Consider the following 18,984-nt stretch of genomic DNA (forward strand, 5'->3'; position numbering starts at 1 on the left):
AATGGTTGCACAACATTGTGAGTGTCCCGAATGCTGTTGGATTGTACACTTTAAATAATTAAAATGGTGGCTTTTATGTTATGTGAATTTCATCACAAGTTTTAAAACACATACACACACAAAAAGGGCATTTAATGACCAAATTTGTACATAAACATCCACGTCTTATTTCAGGCCCACTTCCCACCTTTCTCTCCTTTGATTCTGAATTTATTTTATAATTACCAACAATTTAATGCATTTAAACTACAGGCTAAATGTAGGTTGAGTGTAAAAAGGAAAAAGTATGCTAGATATTGGTGATCTTGCTGGTAATTTCATATTTATTGTTTTTTTCTGAACTTCATTTGAGCTTTCAGTGGACATAACCAAATGGCCTTCTTAATAGGTAGAGCACTGGTAAAGTGATGTCTTTAAAATATGCAATCACTTCAAAACCCCATTTAAAAAAAATCTCTCAGGAAGGTTGATACCCTGAGGGAAAAGTAGACCTAGCATGAGCTATCTAGTAGTGAACAAGCAAACTGTTCAGGGCAGAAATTTTTACGACTTTAAAATCCCTCCATGGCAAATATATTCAGAAAATGAAATTCCTTGTTCATTTTTTTCCTTTTAACATTTATTTCTCAGTTATAGTGAGTCAAAGTTATTTTTGCCCGTTGAAGTTTCCAGCAAAAGTCATTAGCTTATATGACTGCAATGAGATCAAAATGAAACTATAATGGAAGGTTTAAGAAAACAGTTCAGGAGCTGTTTAGGTCCTGAAAATTGTGTTCTTATGAGATCTTTACAGATTGCTCAGCTGGGGATGATCAGAGTGCATTTAATTTCACATTTTTATAGACATTTAATGCCAATGGGTCTTACTTGGGAATAATCAAGAAAATTTGCCTTTACCCAGTGGTTATCAGAAACCACTCTGTTGGTGATTTGGTTGGATTTAACTTTCCTTGTGGTGTTTTAAGAGATTTCATGGCCCGGCGCCGTGGCTCACGCTTATAATCCCAGCACTTTGGGAGGCTGAGGTGGGCGGATCACGAGGTCAGGAGATAGAGACCACCTTAACACGGTGAAACCCCGTCTCTACTAAAAATACAAAAAATTAGCCGGGCGAGGTGGCGGGTGCCTGTAGTCCCAGCTACGCGGGAGGCTGAGGCAGGAGAATGGCGTGAACCCCGGGGGGCGGAGCCTGCAGTGAGCCAAGATCGCGCCACTGCACTCCAGCCTGGGCGACAGCAAGACTCCGTCTCAAAAAAAAAAAAAAAAAGAGATTTCATATGGATGAAAGCTTAGCAAAGCCCTCCTCTTTTTAAAAAGGCTCCTTCTCAGAAGATCAGCAGTCTTTGTCTGCATCTTCAAAGAATGCTAAAACCTGGTGGAAAACCATGCTGGTTTATGACGCCACCTCTGGCTGATCATGGGCAGAGTGAGCTACCTTGGAATGCGGTGCTTCTCTTTTCAGAGGGATTTCTTTTAAATTACTTATCCTCTTCTTTGTTACTGGAAGATTATAAGCTAAGTGAACTGACATGCATCAGTCAACAAAACACTTCTTAGTACATACCACACATTCTTTCCCTCCATACATTATATTATACATCGTATTGTTTTAGGCAGTGGAGTTACAGAAGTTTGGGAAGCATATTAATCTGCATCTAACTTGGAGGACAGGATCCAGATGTTTCTGGGTTTTCACTGTGAAGAAGGGGATACCTATCCAGCTTTGAAGAAAGGACTTTCTTGATCGGGAACCATGTTCCCACTTTGCCTTCCCTATTGCACAAGGCCAGTGAGAACCTCTGGGCCAGAAGCCCAGGATGCACTGAGAATAGACACTCAGGTGCTGAGTCCTCGGGGTGGGAGGTATAGGGCCTGCCACTGGTACATTTAAGAAAGAAGATGTCTACAGTGGACATCCGATTGTCAGTGAGGATAATTTTTTCAGGGATAGCATTATCTAAGCTGAGTACAAGCATTCTGCCACGCTTAAGGTTTAGCACACATCATTAGTGATGCTAATATCTGCAGCTCACCTGTTATTTATAAGAGCTCTTGGGAAACGGCTTAGCCAAAAGTTTCAGTTGTTTCAGGTATAAAACATGTTTAGTATTCCAGAGTGTGACAGATGGGGTGGCATTTGAAGTACATGAACCTTTTAAGTGTTCAAACATCTTAGTGAATCATATTTTCTTTTCTTTCTTGTCATAAACTGATATAATTACCATCGTAAAAGAAAAATTTTTAATTACGAGCCTTGCAGTAGTGCTTAGCACAATGTGATGATATAAATATTTATTGACTGACTGAATGAATGACTAATACAAAATAGATTCATGGCCATGCTTTTCCTCGTTTATGTTCCCAGACAATAGCCAGGCAGCTGGCAGAGATCTTGTTGCGGGGTATGTGCGAGCAGAGCTACTGGAACCCTCTGGAGGATCCACCGTGCCAGTCACCTCTGGATGATCCTCTCCGCAAAGGAGCGAACACAAAAACCTACACTCTCACTCGGAGAGCCCGTGTCTACTCAGGAGAGAAGTATGAAAGTTGATGTCCTCACTTGTAGGTTATGGGATGGGAGGAAAACTTGGGAAAATTCAAGGATGATGAGAAGTACAAGAGTAGATTTTTTCCTTAAAAGAAAATCAAATGAACAAGTCTCATTTTCCAGTTGAGTAGAGATTCCTCATTACTGTTCGTAACTTCGGCGAATATCTGCGCACTAGCAGGGGCATTTTAAGTAGGAGAATGCTCTCATCTCAGTGCTTGGGTGCCATTTGCAGCCATCACTGTTGGTTTTTGGAATTTTCATTCCATTTATTATAAGACCTCAGCATCAGACAGCAATCAGAAATAAAGCTATCTGTAAGACATCTAACATCGATCTCACCCATCTAACATTTCTTTTCTTCAGCAATTCCTTGATCCTTTTGTTTAAAATCTTGTCCTAAATGGAACTAGATATAAGAAGGAGAATCTAATATTTGCAAGTGATTGGAAGGTGATGTCTCTTTAGAACTTCTTTATCTTTTTTAAGTTTTAAATTTGAGACTTGATCACCTTGGAGGAAAATGGGCCAGAGAGTCACTACAGTCTTAGCATGAGCCTTCCCCAGGCCAGGGGAAGCCAGACAGAGGAGGGAGAGACAAGGAGAAGGGCTGGGAGGCCGGAATGGTTGTTGACTCATTCTCAGTGCCTCCCATTCAAGTCTTGAATTCCCGTCTTTGCCTGCTCTTTTAAATTTTTAAATTTTTTTATTTTTTATTTTTTTGAGATGGAGTCAGGCTCTTCTGTCCATGCTGGAGTGCAGTGGCACAATCTGCAACCTCTGCCTTCCAGGTTCAAGCGATTCTTCTGCCTCAGCCTCCCAAGTAGCTGAGATTACAGGCACATACCACCATACCTGGCTAATTTTTTTTTTTTTTTTTTTTTTTTTTTTTTGAGACAGAGCGTGTCTCTGTCACCAGGCTGGAGTGCAGTGGCGTGATCTTGGCTCACTGCAACCTCCACCTCCTGGGTTCAAGTGATTCCCCTGCCTCAGCCTCCCAAGTAGCTGGGACTACAGGAACGTGCCACCACACCTGGCTAACTTTTTGTATTTTAGTAGAGACGGGGTTTTACCATGTTGGCCAGTATGGTCTCGATCCCCTAACCTTGTGATCTGCCTGCCTTGTCCTCCCAAAGTGCTGGGATTACAGGTGTAAGCCACCACACTCGGACAATTTTTGTATTTTTAGTAGAGACAGGGTTTCACTATGTTGGCCAGGCTGTTCTCGAACGCCTGACCTCAGGTGATCTGCCTACTTTGGCCTCCCAAAGTGTTGGGATTACAGGCATGAGCCACTGCTCTGGCCTTTGCCTGTTCTTATAAGGACAAGACATGATGGCTTTTCAGAATCTCTGTGTGAAGGAAAGGGGAACACACATGAATAAATATTGAAGACCTTTTCCATGTTTTCAAATTAGAAAAACAGCTGAGAGGATGAGGTGGCTGCTTCTGAAGTCCCAGAGAAAGCACTATTAGAGATGGCGTGACTACACGCTTTCTCCATCCGAAGATCAAGATTTCAAACATCTGAAAATGATTGTTGTACTTTCAGAGGAGTCAGCATTTCTTCAAGGTTGCCACCTCTTAACAATCCTCTTAAGTTGACCCTTGCATTTCTCTCTCTTGTCACCTTCTTGTTCAAGTTTGTGTTTCTTACATGGATTCAGATGAGTTAGCATATTCGTAGCTTTTTCCCTAGGCTTATCTTAATTTAGTTTTCATCCCCCTTTTCTACAGCTTTGTTGAACCGTGAGTTTGCTTAATTCACAATCTGTGTTTACTCTTTAGTCCTTATCTGGATTCATAAAACATCTGTTCTAGCAATTTTCAATGCTCTTATTTTTAAAATGCTGACCCCTCATTATGAAGCAGGTTTGGGGTTCATTTTTAAGTGATATTTATATCATAAAAATAGACTAGAGTTTTCCCCTGCTTTAGACGCTTCCTAATAACCAAGGTGCCAGGTGCATTAAGGACCTCCATTCTCACCCTCTTCCCCCAGTCCACTTTGACACATGGCCGGAGCTCTGTGTCTCTTTGGGTGCCATCCAGTATGGCCTCACCCCTCGAAGGCAGAGAAGCTCACAGTGCTGGCCATTTCTCCAGTTCCTGAACCACTCAGATTTTGTCACTTTTCTAATGCCAGCTTTCCCATGTGTACAAGGAGAATTATAGAAGCAAAATGCAGCTCCAGAAAATGCAGTCATTAAAGGGAGCATTCCCATAGTAGCACTGGCTGCTGAGTCGCAAGTTTCAGTTCACATGGATACGCGTGATCAGCTTTTAAAGAAACGGTTTTATTGAAACATAATTCACCTATTATACAATTCATCCATTGAAAGCGTGCAACTCAGTGGCTTTTAGTATACTTGCATAGTTGTGCACCCATCGCCATGATTGGAACATTTTTATTACCCCCAAAATGAACCCAGCACCTCTTAGCTGTCACCTTCCTGTCTCCCAGGCCCCTGAATTTCCATATGAATTTTAGAATTAGCTTGTCCATTTCTGGAAAAAAAAAAAAAATAGGCAGCTGGGATTTTAATAGGAATTACATTGAATTTGTAGATCAATTTGAGGAATATTTCCATATTAAAAATATTAAGTCTTCTGATCCGTGAACATGAGATATCTTTCCATCTATTTAGGTTGTCTTTAATTTCTTTCAACAGTGATTTGTATTTTTCAGGATGTAAAGCTTGTATTTCTTTTGTAACGCTTATTCCTAAATGTGTGTGTGCGTGTGCAAACATGCATTATTCTTTTTGATGCTATTATAAATACATTTGTTTTCTTAATTTCATTTTTGGATTGTTCATTGCAAGTATATGGAAATACAACAGATTTTGTCAATTGATCTTGTATACTGTAACCTTGCTGAATTTGTTTATTGGTCCTAATAGTTTTTTGGGGATTTTCTATATCAAGATTGTGTCATCTATTAATACTAATAGAGATGGTTTTACTTTTTCCTTTCTAACCTAGATGCATTTTATTTTCTTCCTTAATTGTCCTGGCTAAAACTTCCAGTACAATATTGAATAGAAGTGGCAAGCGTGGACATCCTTGTCTCATTCCTGATCTCAGGCGGGGGAAATTATCTAGTCTTTCACAGAGTATGGTGTTTGCTGTGGGCTTTTTATAGATCCCCTTCATCAGGTTAAGAAAAGGACTTCCTATTTCTAGTTTGTTATTTTTATTATTAATGGGTGTTGAATTTTGTCAGCTGCTTTTTCTGCATCAATTGAAATGATAATGTGGGTTTTGTCCTTTATTCTAATGCTGTGGTGTATCACATTAATTGATTTTCACACATTAAGCCAACCTGCATCCCTGTCCAAGTCATGGTGTATACTCTTTTTAGTATTGCTGGGTTCTATTTGCTGATATTTTGTTAAAGATTTTTACATTTATATTTATAAAAGATACTACTCTGCAGTTTTCTTACGATGTCTTTGTCTGGTTTTGGTATTAGAGTAATATTGGCCTCATAAAATGAGTTGGAGACTATTCCCTCCTCTTCTTTTTGAAAGAGTTTGTGGAGAATTGGTATCAATCCTTTAAATGTCTGGTAGACTTCACCAGTGAAGCCACCTGGACCTAGGCTTTCTTTGTAGGAAGTTTTTTTTTTTTTTTTTTTTAAATACTAATTCAATCTCTTTACTTATTATAGGTCTATTTGTATCTTCTATTTCTTCTTGAATCAGTCTGAATAGTTTGCATCTTTCTAGAAATGTGTCTGCTTCATCTAAATTACCTAAAGTTGCTTCCGTACAGTTGTTCATAGCATTCCTTTATAATTTTTTTGTATTTCTACAGGGTTGGTTGTCATGTTCTCTCATTTCTCATTTTAGTAATTTAAGTCGTTTTTCTCTTTTTTAGAGTCAGTCCAACTAAAAGTTTTGTCAATTTTGTTGATCTTTTTGAGGAACCAACTTTGGGTTTTGACTTTTTTCTATTGTGATTCTGTTCTCTGTTTCATCGATTTCTACATGAATCCTATGCCTTCATTTATCACCATCAGTTTTTAGCTTTGTAAATTTGTGGGTTCAGAGCTCTACTTCTTAGAATATTAGTAAAGAGGAACAGCTGTGGGAGTTATTCTTGTTTGGAGCTTCCCTTCTTACCAAGGCTGGACTCTGACCCATCCACATTGGCAGAAAGCACATTCTCACCATTCAGTTATGCCAGTTTGGAGGTGGGAAAGGGAATCCGTAGATAATGCGCAAACCTCATTTTGGCTAACAGTCTCCTTCCCCACAGTCTCTTATGAGAAGTATAATAAATGTCAAGCAAAATTTAGATGGCAGAGATCCTTCTAGCTCCAGAAAACCACAAGGACCATTCAGAAGAGTTGGTTGTAATGGAACATAACTGAAAAACAAGCCCTGCCAGGAAGCTGCACCCCAGGTCAAAGAGACCTGAACGTCAAATGCATACAAGATGCTCACTCTGCCCATCTTGAATTTGAAAGGAAATACAAGGTAGAAAATCCTGGACGGAATGAGAAGAGAGATCACCTGTCATAGGCTTCCTTGCTTTCTTTTCTTCTGGGTGGTTTCTGTGAAGAATTGTATCAGCTTTTGTTTACTTATTTTTTAGAGTAAGCTCTTTTGGATACACACCATACATAGAGAAAAATAAATCAAAAGTATGAAACTTGATGAACTTCCACCAAGTTCATCAACATATCCATGTAAGTAGCATTTGGTCAGGAAAGGACACTGCTGGAGCCCTACACACCCTCCCGTGGCCTCTCCCAGTCACTACCCCCATCCAGGGCAGCATTCTCCTGACTTCTGTCGCAATAATTAGTCTGGCCCCTTTTTGAAATTTATATACATGGAATCATACGATATGCACTCTCTAATGTTTAACTTCTTTTGTCTAACTTTATATTTGAACTATTCACCCACATTTTTTCATGTAGCACTGTTTTTCATTGCTGCGAGGTATTTCATTTTATGACTGTCCTCCAATATATCAATCCATTCTGCTTGTGTTGTGAGTTTGAGTTGTTTCCCATTTGGGGCTAATAGGAACAGTGCTTCTGTGAAGAGTCCTGTACATGTTTCTTTTTTCTCCCTGCATCTACACGTTTCTTAATGTATATATATATATATGTGTGTGTGTGTGTTTCCGTCAGTCAGGTATACTTTTTTTTCCATTGTATTTCTTCTTGTAAGAAGCATTTGAGGTAGCTTCAATAATTAAATGCACATTAGACTAGATAGTTAACACAAAGTAAAGCAGAAGATTAAAAACAGCTATTGTGGATACTGGTTAATATTGGATAAAATATTGCCAAGAAGCAGATGATGAAAAGATTCATTGAATGCTAGTGAGTGCCAGGCATTGTCTAAACTCCTTTGTAGGTCTAGGCGGAAAAGGTAATTATCATGGAATACTGAGTGTAGATCTGAACCTCCTGATTGCCAGGAGTTTTTGGTAAAGATGGGGATGCTGTTTAAAATGGAAAATGGAGGGGTCTTGGCTGGGGAGGGCAGGACAGCCCGAGCCAGGCACTGGCCAGGCCCTTCCTTGGACACAATAAATCCTCAAGAGCTTGCAAAAATAAATAAATAAAACAAAATGGAAAGCAGAGGGATGTTGAAGGGTCAGGATGACTTCTTGATGTGTAAACGACCAGCTGCACTGCTGGCTGCCTGTCATCTCCTTGCCTCTGGTGTACGCAGCCCACCTTGGAGTTGTGGAGAGACCCATCCTCTCAACAGGAACATGGAAGCACTTGTGCAAGGTGATGTTCTATGTGGGATTCACCTGACCCACTCAGCAGAGTGTAGCCCAGTGGACCGGCACTGGGCTGCATGAGGGACCCTTTCTTTGTCATGGGGAGATTTCTGACCTATATGAATTGACACAAAAGGGAAGCGTGGTGAGGCCTCGATAGTCCTTACATCAGACTAGCTGATCCCTCATAATCAAGATGCACTCTTAATTTTCAATTTAAGTCCTATTCCTTTTTTGGTACCCATTTATCCACATAAAACTGGGATCGACAGTAGATTCTGCCTTGGCATGTTTGCAGACAGTGTGACTTGGAGTCGGGGTGGGACTTCAGCCATTCTTGGCCTCCATGCCCCAGCTCTTATCTGGCTGGCTGTGGTTCAGAGGCTGTGTTTCTCCAGGAATTTCCTGGTAGTATCTCAGCCAGACATATTAAAATTATAAAGGAACCATTACTAGACCTTAGAGTTGATGTTGTCATTATTTACAAATCAACTTTCTCGTGGGTTGGCAGTGTTCAAGGCCCTCCCTGCACCTAAATATAGAGTTTTAGGGGGTGCCAGTGACCTTTAGACCTCAACTTGTCATTAGTTATATAATGGCTAACGATGACAGACGAGATGAAATGCAGTTGGGTAAAGTTGGATTAATTTCTTTTGTATGATTGTGTCTACCATTAAGGTAAAGTTTCTACCTTTCGGAGGAAATTTTTAAGAAAAAGCTATTATGTGGGAGCCCTGGCAAGATGATGATTACTACTTATACCTGAGAATTCTCGCCCTTGTTCCCTGTCTTCTGTAGAATCAGAAAATGAGTTGGTAAATTCATCCAAAGGAAGAAAATGGGCAGTTTGCCTAAAGGTCACCCAGTGAGTTGGCGGCATGGCTGGGACAAGGATGCACCCTCCCATTCTCAGCGCAGCAGCTGCCCGCACTGCCGCCTCCTTTGCCAGCCCGCCAGCTCTTGGGAGCTTGTCATCATGCCTGCTGAGCCCTGTTTTCTTCTTGTCCCCTTTTGTCCCCCACCTTCCCCTTCACACAACTTTCTCTGGATCTAGGACCCCAGTTTTCCCACCCTTCAAGACTGAGGCCTGGGTACCCCAGTATCTCCCCCTGAGGCTCGTGGGCCCCAAAGAGGAGAAGGCCACAAAAGGAAGGCCCCAACAGTTTTGCCCCATTCACCCTGAGCTCCATCCATGCTTCCCTGAGCAAACAAGAGGGAAGGAATTGGCTGGAAATGGATCTAGAGAATTCATAATGATTGAGAGGGAGCCTTCCAATGTGTAGTTGTTTAGGTATGTCTCTTAAAACGACCTTTTCTCCCCCGACTTCTGCTGGCCTTGGGAGCTTTGCAGTGCTCCTCAGTACCCACCTTGCCTGCCACAAATAGGGAGGGTAGAGGAAGTGGAGCTGGATTTGGTTAATGTGCCACTTGTTAGCAACTATGGTAAAAATAACACAAATAGCATTTAAGCAGGCTGGATGGCTCAAACAGAATTTGGAGATTAGCCATGGACTGAACTGACTGCTGTTAAGTCACAATTAGCATAGGCTGTCTCTCTTTTCAATTGGTGTGGACAATGCAGAACCGGCTAGCCATGAAAAAAAAAATGATTCATGTTACTGCTTTATTTGCAAGGTCCCAGTTGCATGTAACCACAAGCCAGGATATCAGGAAATGATTGCTGGGCATGGGTGTGCCCGTATGGGTGTGCACGTGCACACACACACACACACACACACACAATGGTTCACATTACTGCTTTATTTGCAAAGTCCCAATTGCATGTAAGCACAAGCCAGGATATCAGGAAATGATTGCTGGGCACGAGTGTGCATGTACATGCACACGCACACACACATACACACACACAACAACAACAACATACTGAGGTGGTTGTTTGGGAGACACTTAATTCAGAGCCTTTAGGCTCTATTTCAGAATCTAAGGGGAAAGAAGTTTCCCATCTGAAAAACCCAGATCATCTGAAGCTGACTTCTGAAGCAAGTCACTGCACATCCCCGAATCTTGCTCCTCATTCTCAGGCCAGCCTTTTCATAAAATTTTAGCCTCAGAAGAGCGATAGAAACCATCCTGCAGGTGGCTTCCTTACCTCTGGCGGTGTCAGCATTGTAACGAGAATACCAGGCGCTGTATTCCTTCTGTCTTGCTCTTTATCATCCTAAGATGCAGTACTAAAGTTGCCAGCACTTCAAAGAAAACAAATGTTTATAATTATGTGGAAAATCCTTTTTTTTTTTTGCCTTTTTTTTTTTTTTTTTTTTTTTTTTTTTTTTTTTTTTTTTTTTTTTTTTTTTTTTTTGAGACGGAGTCTCGCTCTGTCCCCTAGGCTGGAGTGCAGTGGCACGATCTCGGCTCACTGCAACCTCCGCCTCCCGGGTTCACGCCATTCTCCTGCCTCAGCCTCTCCGAGTAGGTGGGACTACAGGCGCCCGCCACCACGCCCGGCTAATTTTTTGTATTTTTAGTAGAGACGGGGTTTCACCATGGTCTCGATCTCCTGACCTTGTGATCCGCCCGCCTCGGCCTCCCAAAGTGCTGGGATTACAAGCGTGAGCCACTGCGCCCGGCCTTTTTGCCTTTTATTTGGGGGGGGGAGAAATCCCTTTAATTAAATGATTGTAATATTATCCCTGGGAAGACATAAACTTAGTTGTTTTTAGTCATCTTCAAAATATCTAGGAGTTTTTTTTAAACCACATTCATTTTTATTTATTGCACACTGTTCTTCCATTACGTGAAAAAATATTGAGTTTGACCCAATTGGTGATAACATTCACAATTCTGCTCAAAGGATTCTAGAGCTTTAGAACAGGAGAAGAAATGCTGCAATTGCTCACAACACAGAAAATAGGCTCTAGAGAATACAGATTGGGGTTCTGCTGAGTTTTTATTATTGTCTAATCCTGAGCAACATTGAGCTTAAAAAGCTCTTTCTTTTAATCCAAGATTTAGGAGTTCAGCCAAATTCCATAAAATAGATTAATAAGAGCTCTTGCATGCTACCCCATAATAAAACTTACGTGTCTAAGTAAGATAGCCCACTAAATTCTTACAGTATTAGAGAAATTATTCAAACTCTAAAATTGCTTCATAATCTCTTATTTCATCTGAACGACAGTATAAGATATGCCAGTTAGCAGGTAAGAGGTAAGAAGAGTACTGTTTATGAAATGCCTGCAATTTATACCTCTGTAATGGGTTTAGGAGAAAGCTTGTATTATGTAGATAATGTCAATTTATTGAAATCTAAAATTCTGCCTCTATAATATGCACATATGTTATTTGGGCTTTTAACTTGGTTTTTACAGCTTTACTTTACCCTTCTGCCTACCACTAAAATGCATAGCTAAAATGTATGAATTCCATAGATTACCATAGAAATAGGCAAATTAATTCAAGTGTCCAAATTATACAGTATTTTTCATGGGTATTATATAAAATTCTGGAAGCTTTTACTGTTCAGTTCTGCTTGTATTTGTATATTTTGTGTTATTTTGAAACTGCCATATATCAAAGTCGGTTTTCTTTCAACTGCAGCATTTTTTGTCCTCAAGAAAATACGGAAGAAGCCCTGTTGTTATTGCTGATTAGCGAATCAATGGTAAGTGGAATGTATTTTTACATTGTTCTTTCCCCTGGCCCTGTAGTCCCTTTTTTGGTATGGCCATTCTGCCAGTATCATGACTCTTTTTCTTAAGAGAAAATACTTTCTAGAGGGTATACCTGGATGGGAAAAAACAGTAGAGGTTTAAAAAGAGGGTTGTTTCTTAATTCCTGGACCAGCTAGCAATGTCCGTTGGTTAGCCTGGAGCTTGGAGCTTCTCTATCTTCTATCTTGAAGCAGGTATCTTAGTTCATTCATTCATCCACCCTGTATTGGCTGAACATTAATGCAATTGTATCTAGGTAAACCACAGCTAAAATGACCACGGGAGGAACCTTAAAAGGAGAAAGAGGCCCCCAAAGGGTGACCTTTATAAGCCTCTCAATTTGCCCTGGAGTGGGGGAGAGTTTTAGGATAAGTCATTTATTGGATCTATAAAGCTCTGGTTTTCACAGCAGGAGCTTGATGAAACTCTCATCGCCCTGCCCTGGTTGTCTCTTCCATCTCCCGGCTGTTGCCAAACACTGTGAAGTCCCAGGCTGTGAGAGCTCACTTCTGTTCCCTGTCACTGCTATTGTGAGGGAGTTTTTCCAGACCCTCTGATTCCTTTGAAACATTTTCTTAGTATTTGGCCAGGATATCAAATTTTAGGTCTATTTCACCACTCATCATTTATTGGGTTTCTGCCTTGTGTATCTATCACTAGGCGTTGTGGCCCTGACTTGAAACCTTCAGGATCATGTGTGTTGTAATAGTGAATTCCTTAGCAGAAAAGTGATGTGTACTGAGCACCTGAGCAGAATGGGCGGGCTCCTGGAATCAAAAGATCTTGAGGGCTCACGTCCCCTTCCCTCATTTTACACATGAGGAACCCGAGGCCCAGAGCAGGCAGAATGCGTGCATCACACAGTGGTCTTCTGTTCCTGCTAGGAGATTGTGCTGCCCCCTCCCCATAGTTGTCACCGCTTACCGCCAACCCCCGGGGCAGCCCAGGGGAGAAAAGGGAATCATAACTAAAGCAAGAGAAGGGGTTTCCCTTCTTGCCCTCCCCACACATACTGTTTAATGGGAGGTATAAAATGGACTGAGGTGAGTATAGACATGGGGTCTGAGCATAATAACATACATGCATGGAGAGAAGGAGGGGTCAGAAGAGGCCAGAACTCATGAGAGGGCAGCTCTCTTGCCTTTGATTAAAACTTTGAATGGCCCACCGATGTTTACAAGAGCAAGTCTGCTTGAGTTACCACCTCTTTTGATTTGGAGGCTCTTTGGTGTCATTGGGCTTACTTCCTCTCAAGGAAGCAGGTTGCCCAGTAGTCAGCTGGTAACTTAGGATGGTGTCATTTACATTCTCTACTTGCCTTGGTGCAATCAGGGAAGCACATAGGTGAGCAGGCTGGCACTTGATGGCATTCAAGTGAACAAGTCTCCCCAGGCTTCCCCACCAGGTCATCCATGGAGCCAGCTCATCTTGGCCTCCTGGTCAGCATTCCCTCATCCCAAGCTGGGTCCTTGGCAGGTAGTTCCCTTTGGGCAAACTTGGTTGGTTATGGTGTAAAAGTTCTGAAAGCGTGGTGACTGTACATTTCAGATTACCTGGACAATTCCGATTGAAAACATTATGTTCCATTGTCAGATGGTATGTTCAGTCTGCAATTTGGAAAACATGGCCACCTCTCTAAAATGCTTGCACTAAGTGGAGATGTCTTTGGAATGATGTCTCCAACTCTCCTGCTTCTTAATTGAAGTGATAGAAACTAATAATACTCAAACATTTGAGATCCCTTTGAGACAGTCAGATTTGGCTCTGTGGTATGTAATTTCCAGAAAAATCTCTTCAGGGGATGTTGAAATCCAGTGATGTCATCAGTGGATATGAAGGACAAGGTTTCTAACCAAAATGATTATGTCCTCCCTGTAAATCATTTCAGAAAATGCAGGTAGAAATCTAAATGAAGTTGCCTCTGGAAGCCTTTTTTCCATATCCTTTGACTTCTCGATTTTTTAGTTTTTAGACAGAAAATGAATGTGCTCAATTTCAAAACCAAAATGAAAATTGCTGTGTTTTTTGGATGTCAGAAAATTGTGTTCTTTGTTGGTTCTGACTTTAATTCAGAAGCATGAATTTGTCCATAGCTTCTCCACCTGCAAGGTATCATTTAGAATTGTGCTATTTTCTAACTACAAATCAAATTAGTTTCTCCTAGGAGAATGGGATTATAAGAACTTGATTTGCAGAACTACCACCGAGGCAATATTCTGGGATATTTATTATTTGTGGGTCTGTTTGAGGTTCTATATTGTACCTTTTTAATCAAAAGATACTGATACTTTCTCTAAAAATGAAAAGAATGCATTTGGTATAACTTGAAAATCTCTCATAAATAGTATGTTTGTTTTGTTCTCTTCCAGGCATTGGTCTCAGTATGGAACATATATAGCAAATAAATAAAATGAGACCATTTGCAACAGGCCCTGTTTCCTTCAGAGCTGCTTTTTTTGGGCTCAAGAGGGACTCCTAACAAGAAAAACTTAGAATGAAATCTTCAAAAGCAGGCTTGTTTCCGTAAGAGATGACTCACTTTGTAGGAAGTGGCCTGTCTTATATATTCTTATTTGTCTTTGACATTTAACAGCAAGGAGTTTTAAAGTGAGTAAGTACTGATGGGTGGCTAAAAGTAAATGCCTTGGACTCACACACAAAGAAAATGCATTTTGTCTCATTAGTGAGAGGGAAGGTGTGTGTGTGGCCTTTCTGAATGTCAGGGGGAAGAGCAACGTCAGCCTGCTGGGACAAGTGACCCCGGAACCTCATGTACCACTTTCACAGGAAAGACTGGGGGGGCTTCTCTCTGCTCCTCCAGACAGATGGATCTGCAGACTTAGCAGGGGGAAAAAGGCAGGCGAAATCTAACTTTGTTGATTCTGAACTTCCTATTAGTGAGAAAAGGAAAATGAGCTAGCTGTTGAGTCTCAGACATGTCATATATTTGGAGGAATCTGTAGAGAAATTAAATTTTAGAAGTAATGGGAAGAAGTTGCTGTAAAGAGCATTGGATTTCTGGATAGATGAGATTAATAAGTTTGAATGTACCAGATGTATTTCTGTGCTAAGCATAGAAAATTGACGATGTTCTCTTGAGTCCTCTGTGTTAATATCTTTTAAAGTAAAAATCTGCTTTCTTCTTGTTTTCTCTTATATATCTGTGTTGTGCTTCCTTAAACAAGATTGAATCCGTCTTTGTGTTCTGTTCAAGTGAAGATGTCATATAGGGATTTGAATGTTGCTTGGTGATAGAGGAAAAGTAAGATATATCTCTGTAGGACTCATGGAACTTGATGACACAATTGGGTGTTGGGAAATGCAGGACTGGGAATTTTCTCCCACTCTTTAATGTAGAGCAGAAGCAGATTCACGAGTGAGGCTCAGCAGGGCCTCACTTGATGGATGATTCGGCTGCTCTAGAGTGCAGCTGCGTCCTCCATGAGGCTGGCTATGAACCCGAGCCCAGGGAAAACATTGTATCGGCTGCCAAGGCTTCCTCCAAATGCCTGTCCACAGGTACAGGTGCCCTCTAGGTTCACAATTCCAGGACTTCAGTGTTTGGATCATCCTGTGTATCATGTTCTGCGGTGCCCAGGGGATTTTGAATAAATAACCCAAGATGAGAGTCCTCTGCTCATTCCTACCCTTGTCTCCATTCCCTTGGCAAATTGGTAGGGGCAGGAGGGCCTACGTGGCCTCCCCACCATGCAGTACTCGGTTCTCTCTCCATCTGCTTCTCTCTTCCGTGTTTTTTCAGGCCAACCGGGATGCTGTGCTGAGCAGGATACCTGAACACAAGAGTGACCGCCTCATCAGTCTGCAGAGCGCGTCTGTGGTCTATGACTTACTTACCATTGCTCTTGGAAGAAGAGGCCAGTATGAGATGCTGTCAGAGGTACAGCTGCTGAGTCTGGTTGACATCCAGATGGTGGGTGGCAGTTGCACGGTGACCCCAGGGAAGTGCTGTGAGACCTGGTCCTGGGCCCCCCTCTATTAGTGGCAGCCACGTGATCTTGGGCCAGTCACTTCACTTTGGTTTTCTCCCCTGTAGAATGGGCCTTGGGCTAAATGATTAGGTGGTGGAATTGATCTAGTCTTTTACCATAAGGGTTCCATAACCCACCGGGCTGTGAGTTTGTGTGTGAGGGAAGGCAAACATTTCTCAAGCAGTTTCTCTTTCAGTTAATTTCCACCGACTGAAAATCTCCCATCTGTGATATTAATTTCCTCATAGAACAGGTTTCGTTTAAAGTATCAGTGTGTACAGTGAAATTGCCAGTGGCCTGACAATTCAGGCACAGAGTGTTATGTTAGCTGGTGTAGACCATTTCATATAAAGGAGACAGTCTTCTTTTAGAGTCTTTTGCTTGTTCAGAAGGGACCCTCATGGATTTCAGATCTTGTGCAAGGTACTGTCATCTTCTCACTCCCTCAGTTTCTAAGAAACCCTTAGGATGGAGGCTTGACTCTTTCACAGTTTCAGGAGAAGCTGGTTCATCTTGGGCTATGGTTATGCATTATTAGGTTCCTGCCCAAAATATCAAATTCTACCATGGTAAGGTAGAATAACAAGAACATCATTTTATCTTTTCTTTAACAAAATAGAAAAAAATCCCTATTTTTTAAAAGGAACTTTTCCATGTTATTTATCTTTCTCTTTCTAAATTTATACCCATTGCAACAGCCTCTGGGCACAAGGACAGGGAATGAAATACAGTAACAGATTGGCTGAAATCAGATAAGTGCCCGACTCACCCTCTAGCCTGCCAGTGCATCGCCACATTAGGCAGGAACCTTGGGGAAACAGATGAGCCTGTGTGGCTTGAATCTTTTTTTAGTCCATGGTTTGGTGACTCTACAGGGCAGTGGTTACTCAGCCTCACAATCCGGCCCAACAAAGCAGTGTGTGCAGATGCCCCCACAACATGCGGCTCAGCCCCGGGACTCAGTCCAGGCTTAGGATTGGCCTAGGTTGCTCATCACTAAATGGATCGAACCTCTCCCGGTACCTTGATTTCCTGGACCCCCCTTCTCCCCACCACCTAAGTTCCTGTCAGCTGTGTCCACCACAAAGCCTGTCACTGGGGACGCCACCCAGCTCACAGTTGAATTCCTTTAAGGTGAATTTGTTCCTCCAGACAAAACACATATCACCTCTCTAGGTCCAAGGATGACAGTGGTACCCACACATCTACTTCCATCCTATTGGGTAGCAATGTTGCCTTTCCCAGCTTGAAATCTCCTAGGCCCGAAACAGGAGTGAGGAGCTTGAGGTGTCTGGCCCTGTTGACTGGCTGGGTGGTCTCTGCCCCCGGGCTTCCCATTGTTCCATGAACATTCTAGGGGGTGGTCATCACCCTGGTGGTTTCCTCTGCAACCTGCGGCTGCGGGGCCTGTGCCTGCTCCTGGCACAGAATACTAGGACCTTGTTTTCACCCAGATGACTTCTGTCTTGATATCATATGTAGCTCCCATCTCGTGGTGGTGACCTGCCTCCCAGATGACTGGGTAGTGTGGTTGCGAGAACCTTTGCAAGTCAGAATTTCACTCCCCTAGTCACATTGCAAAAGGTGGTGCGGTGCCAAAGGTTGCCTCGGAGAAGCTGAAATAGGAGGGTAGAAGAAAGGCAAATTTATTACTTTATATCCCCCAGAGCCTTTTGAATTTTGTACCGTATCTGTGTTTTATCTACTAAAAATCTCAACCAACTGATAAAATATATGAAATGGAAGATGTTTATTTCTTCAACACATGTATGTACTATCACCTCTTCTGTGCCAAGGGCTCTGATTAAGGCCAGGGATACAGCCAGGAGCAAGGTGTGGCTCCTGCTGACAAGCTGCCCCCAGCCTGGAGCTGCCAGGTGTGACGAGCAGCTGAGGCCCATGTGCTGACGGGGGCGGGCCTAGCACAAGCTCTGCATGCCTTATCTAGGGGTCTGATACTTGGCTTCAGCCTTGCCTGTGCCTACCACTTAGGCAATTGGAGCGAGCATTCACCAACTGTGTTGTCTCAGATCATCCGACTAAAACAGTAGATGTCGTAGGAGAAAGCTCACAGCATCTCAAGGCTGCCTGGCTCATGGTCGGATAGCTCAGTTACTGAAGATAGGGGTTAGGTCCACCCTTTGCTGAGCGTAGACCCTCTCTCCCTCTGTCCGAGGCCACGTCCTACTCTGGGTGTTCCACTTGTCTTATTTCCTCATTTACTGGGGTTTTTCTGAATCCATTTTTTTTCCCTCCTCATCTGCCTTTCCATTTTTTCAGGACTTTAAGTTAAAAGGGTAACTGGATTTTTTTTTAATTGAAGTACAATTCACATAACAAACCTAACCATTTTAAAGTGTAGAATTCAGTGGCATTTAGTACGTTCATACCACTGTGCAACCATCACCTCAAATTGCAAAACCTTTTCCTCACACTATAAGAAACCCTATACCCATTAAGCAGCCACTCCCCATTTCTCACTCCCACCAAGTTCCTGTCAACTACTAATCTGCTTTTTTTCTCTATGGATACTGATTTGGGGTATTTCATATAAATAGCCAATATTTGGGCTTTGGTCTCTGGCTTCTTTCACACAACATAATGTTTTCAAGGTTATCCACATTATCCATTGTACAGATCTACCACAATTTGTTTTTCCACTCATTAGCTGATGGAAATGTGGGTTGTTTCTACCTTTTGGCTACTATGAACAGTGTGGCTGTGAGGATAACTGGATTTTAAACTTCCTATATTACCTTTCTTTGAGCTCCATAAATGTTAGCAATTATCGTTATTATCATTTGTCTTAGAGATATGTTATATTTGTCTGTCTTCATTTCTTCCCCTGTGAGCAGGGCGATCTTTCTGAGACACAGGAGTAGACATGCCACCCTTCTGTTCAGAAATACTCGGCAGACCCTTGTTCCTTCTTTTTTCTCTTTTTGTTTTGTTTTCCTCTCCGCCCATAATGAAATTGACTTCATTGTTTATCTTTCCGCCATATGCAATAGTCCTGCATGCTCCT

At 42.0% G+C, this 18,984-nt stretch overlaps 1 protein-coding gene across 5 annotated transcripts in view; it reads left to right on the top strand.

The window, feature by feature from the left end:
- Window positions 1-18,984, top strand: part of TTC7B (tetratricopeptide repeat domain 7B) — a 245,935-nt gene that overhangs the window by 94,107 nt on the left and 132,844 nt on the right. For all 5 annotated transcript variants that reach the window (XM_058429401.1, XM_032179321.2, XM_032179322.2 and 2 more), the window contains 3 exons: window positions 2,366-2,538; window positions 11,858-11,921; window positions 15,731-15,868. In XM_058429401.1, the coding sequence (XP_058285384.1) occupies window positions 2,366-2,538; window positions 11,858-11,921; window positions 15,731-15,868 (375 nt within the window). The remainder of the gene's footprint in view (window positions 1-2,365; window positions 2,539-11,857; window positions 11,922-15,730; window positions 15,869-18,984) is intronic.

This window comes from Hylobates moloch, unplaced genomic scaffold (assembly GCF_009828535.3).
Source record: "Hylobates moloch isolate HMO894 unplaced genomic scaffold, HMol_V3 SCAFFOLD_16, whole genome shotgun sequence".
NCBI lineage: Eukaryota > Metazoa > Chordata > Mammalia > Primates > Hylobatidae > Hylobates > Hylobates moloch.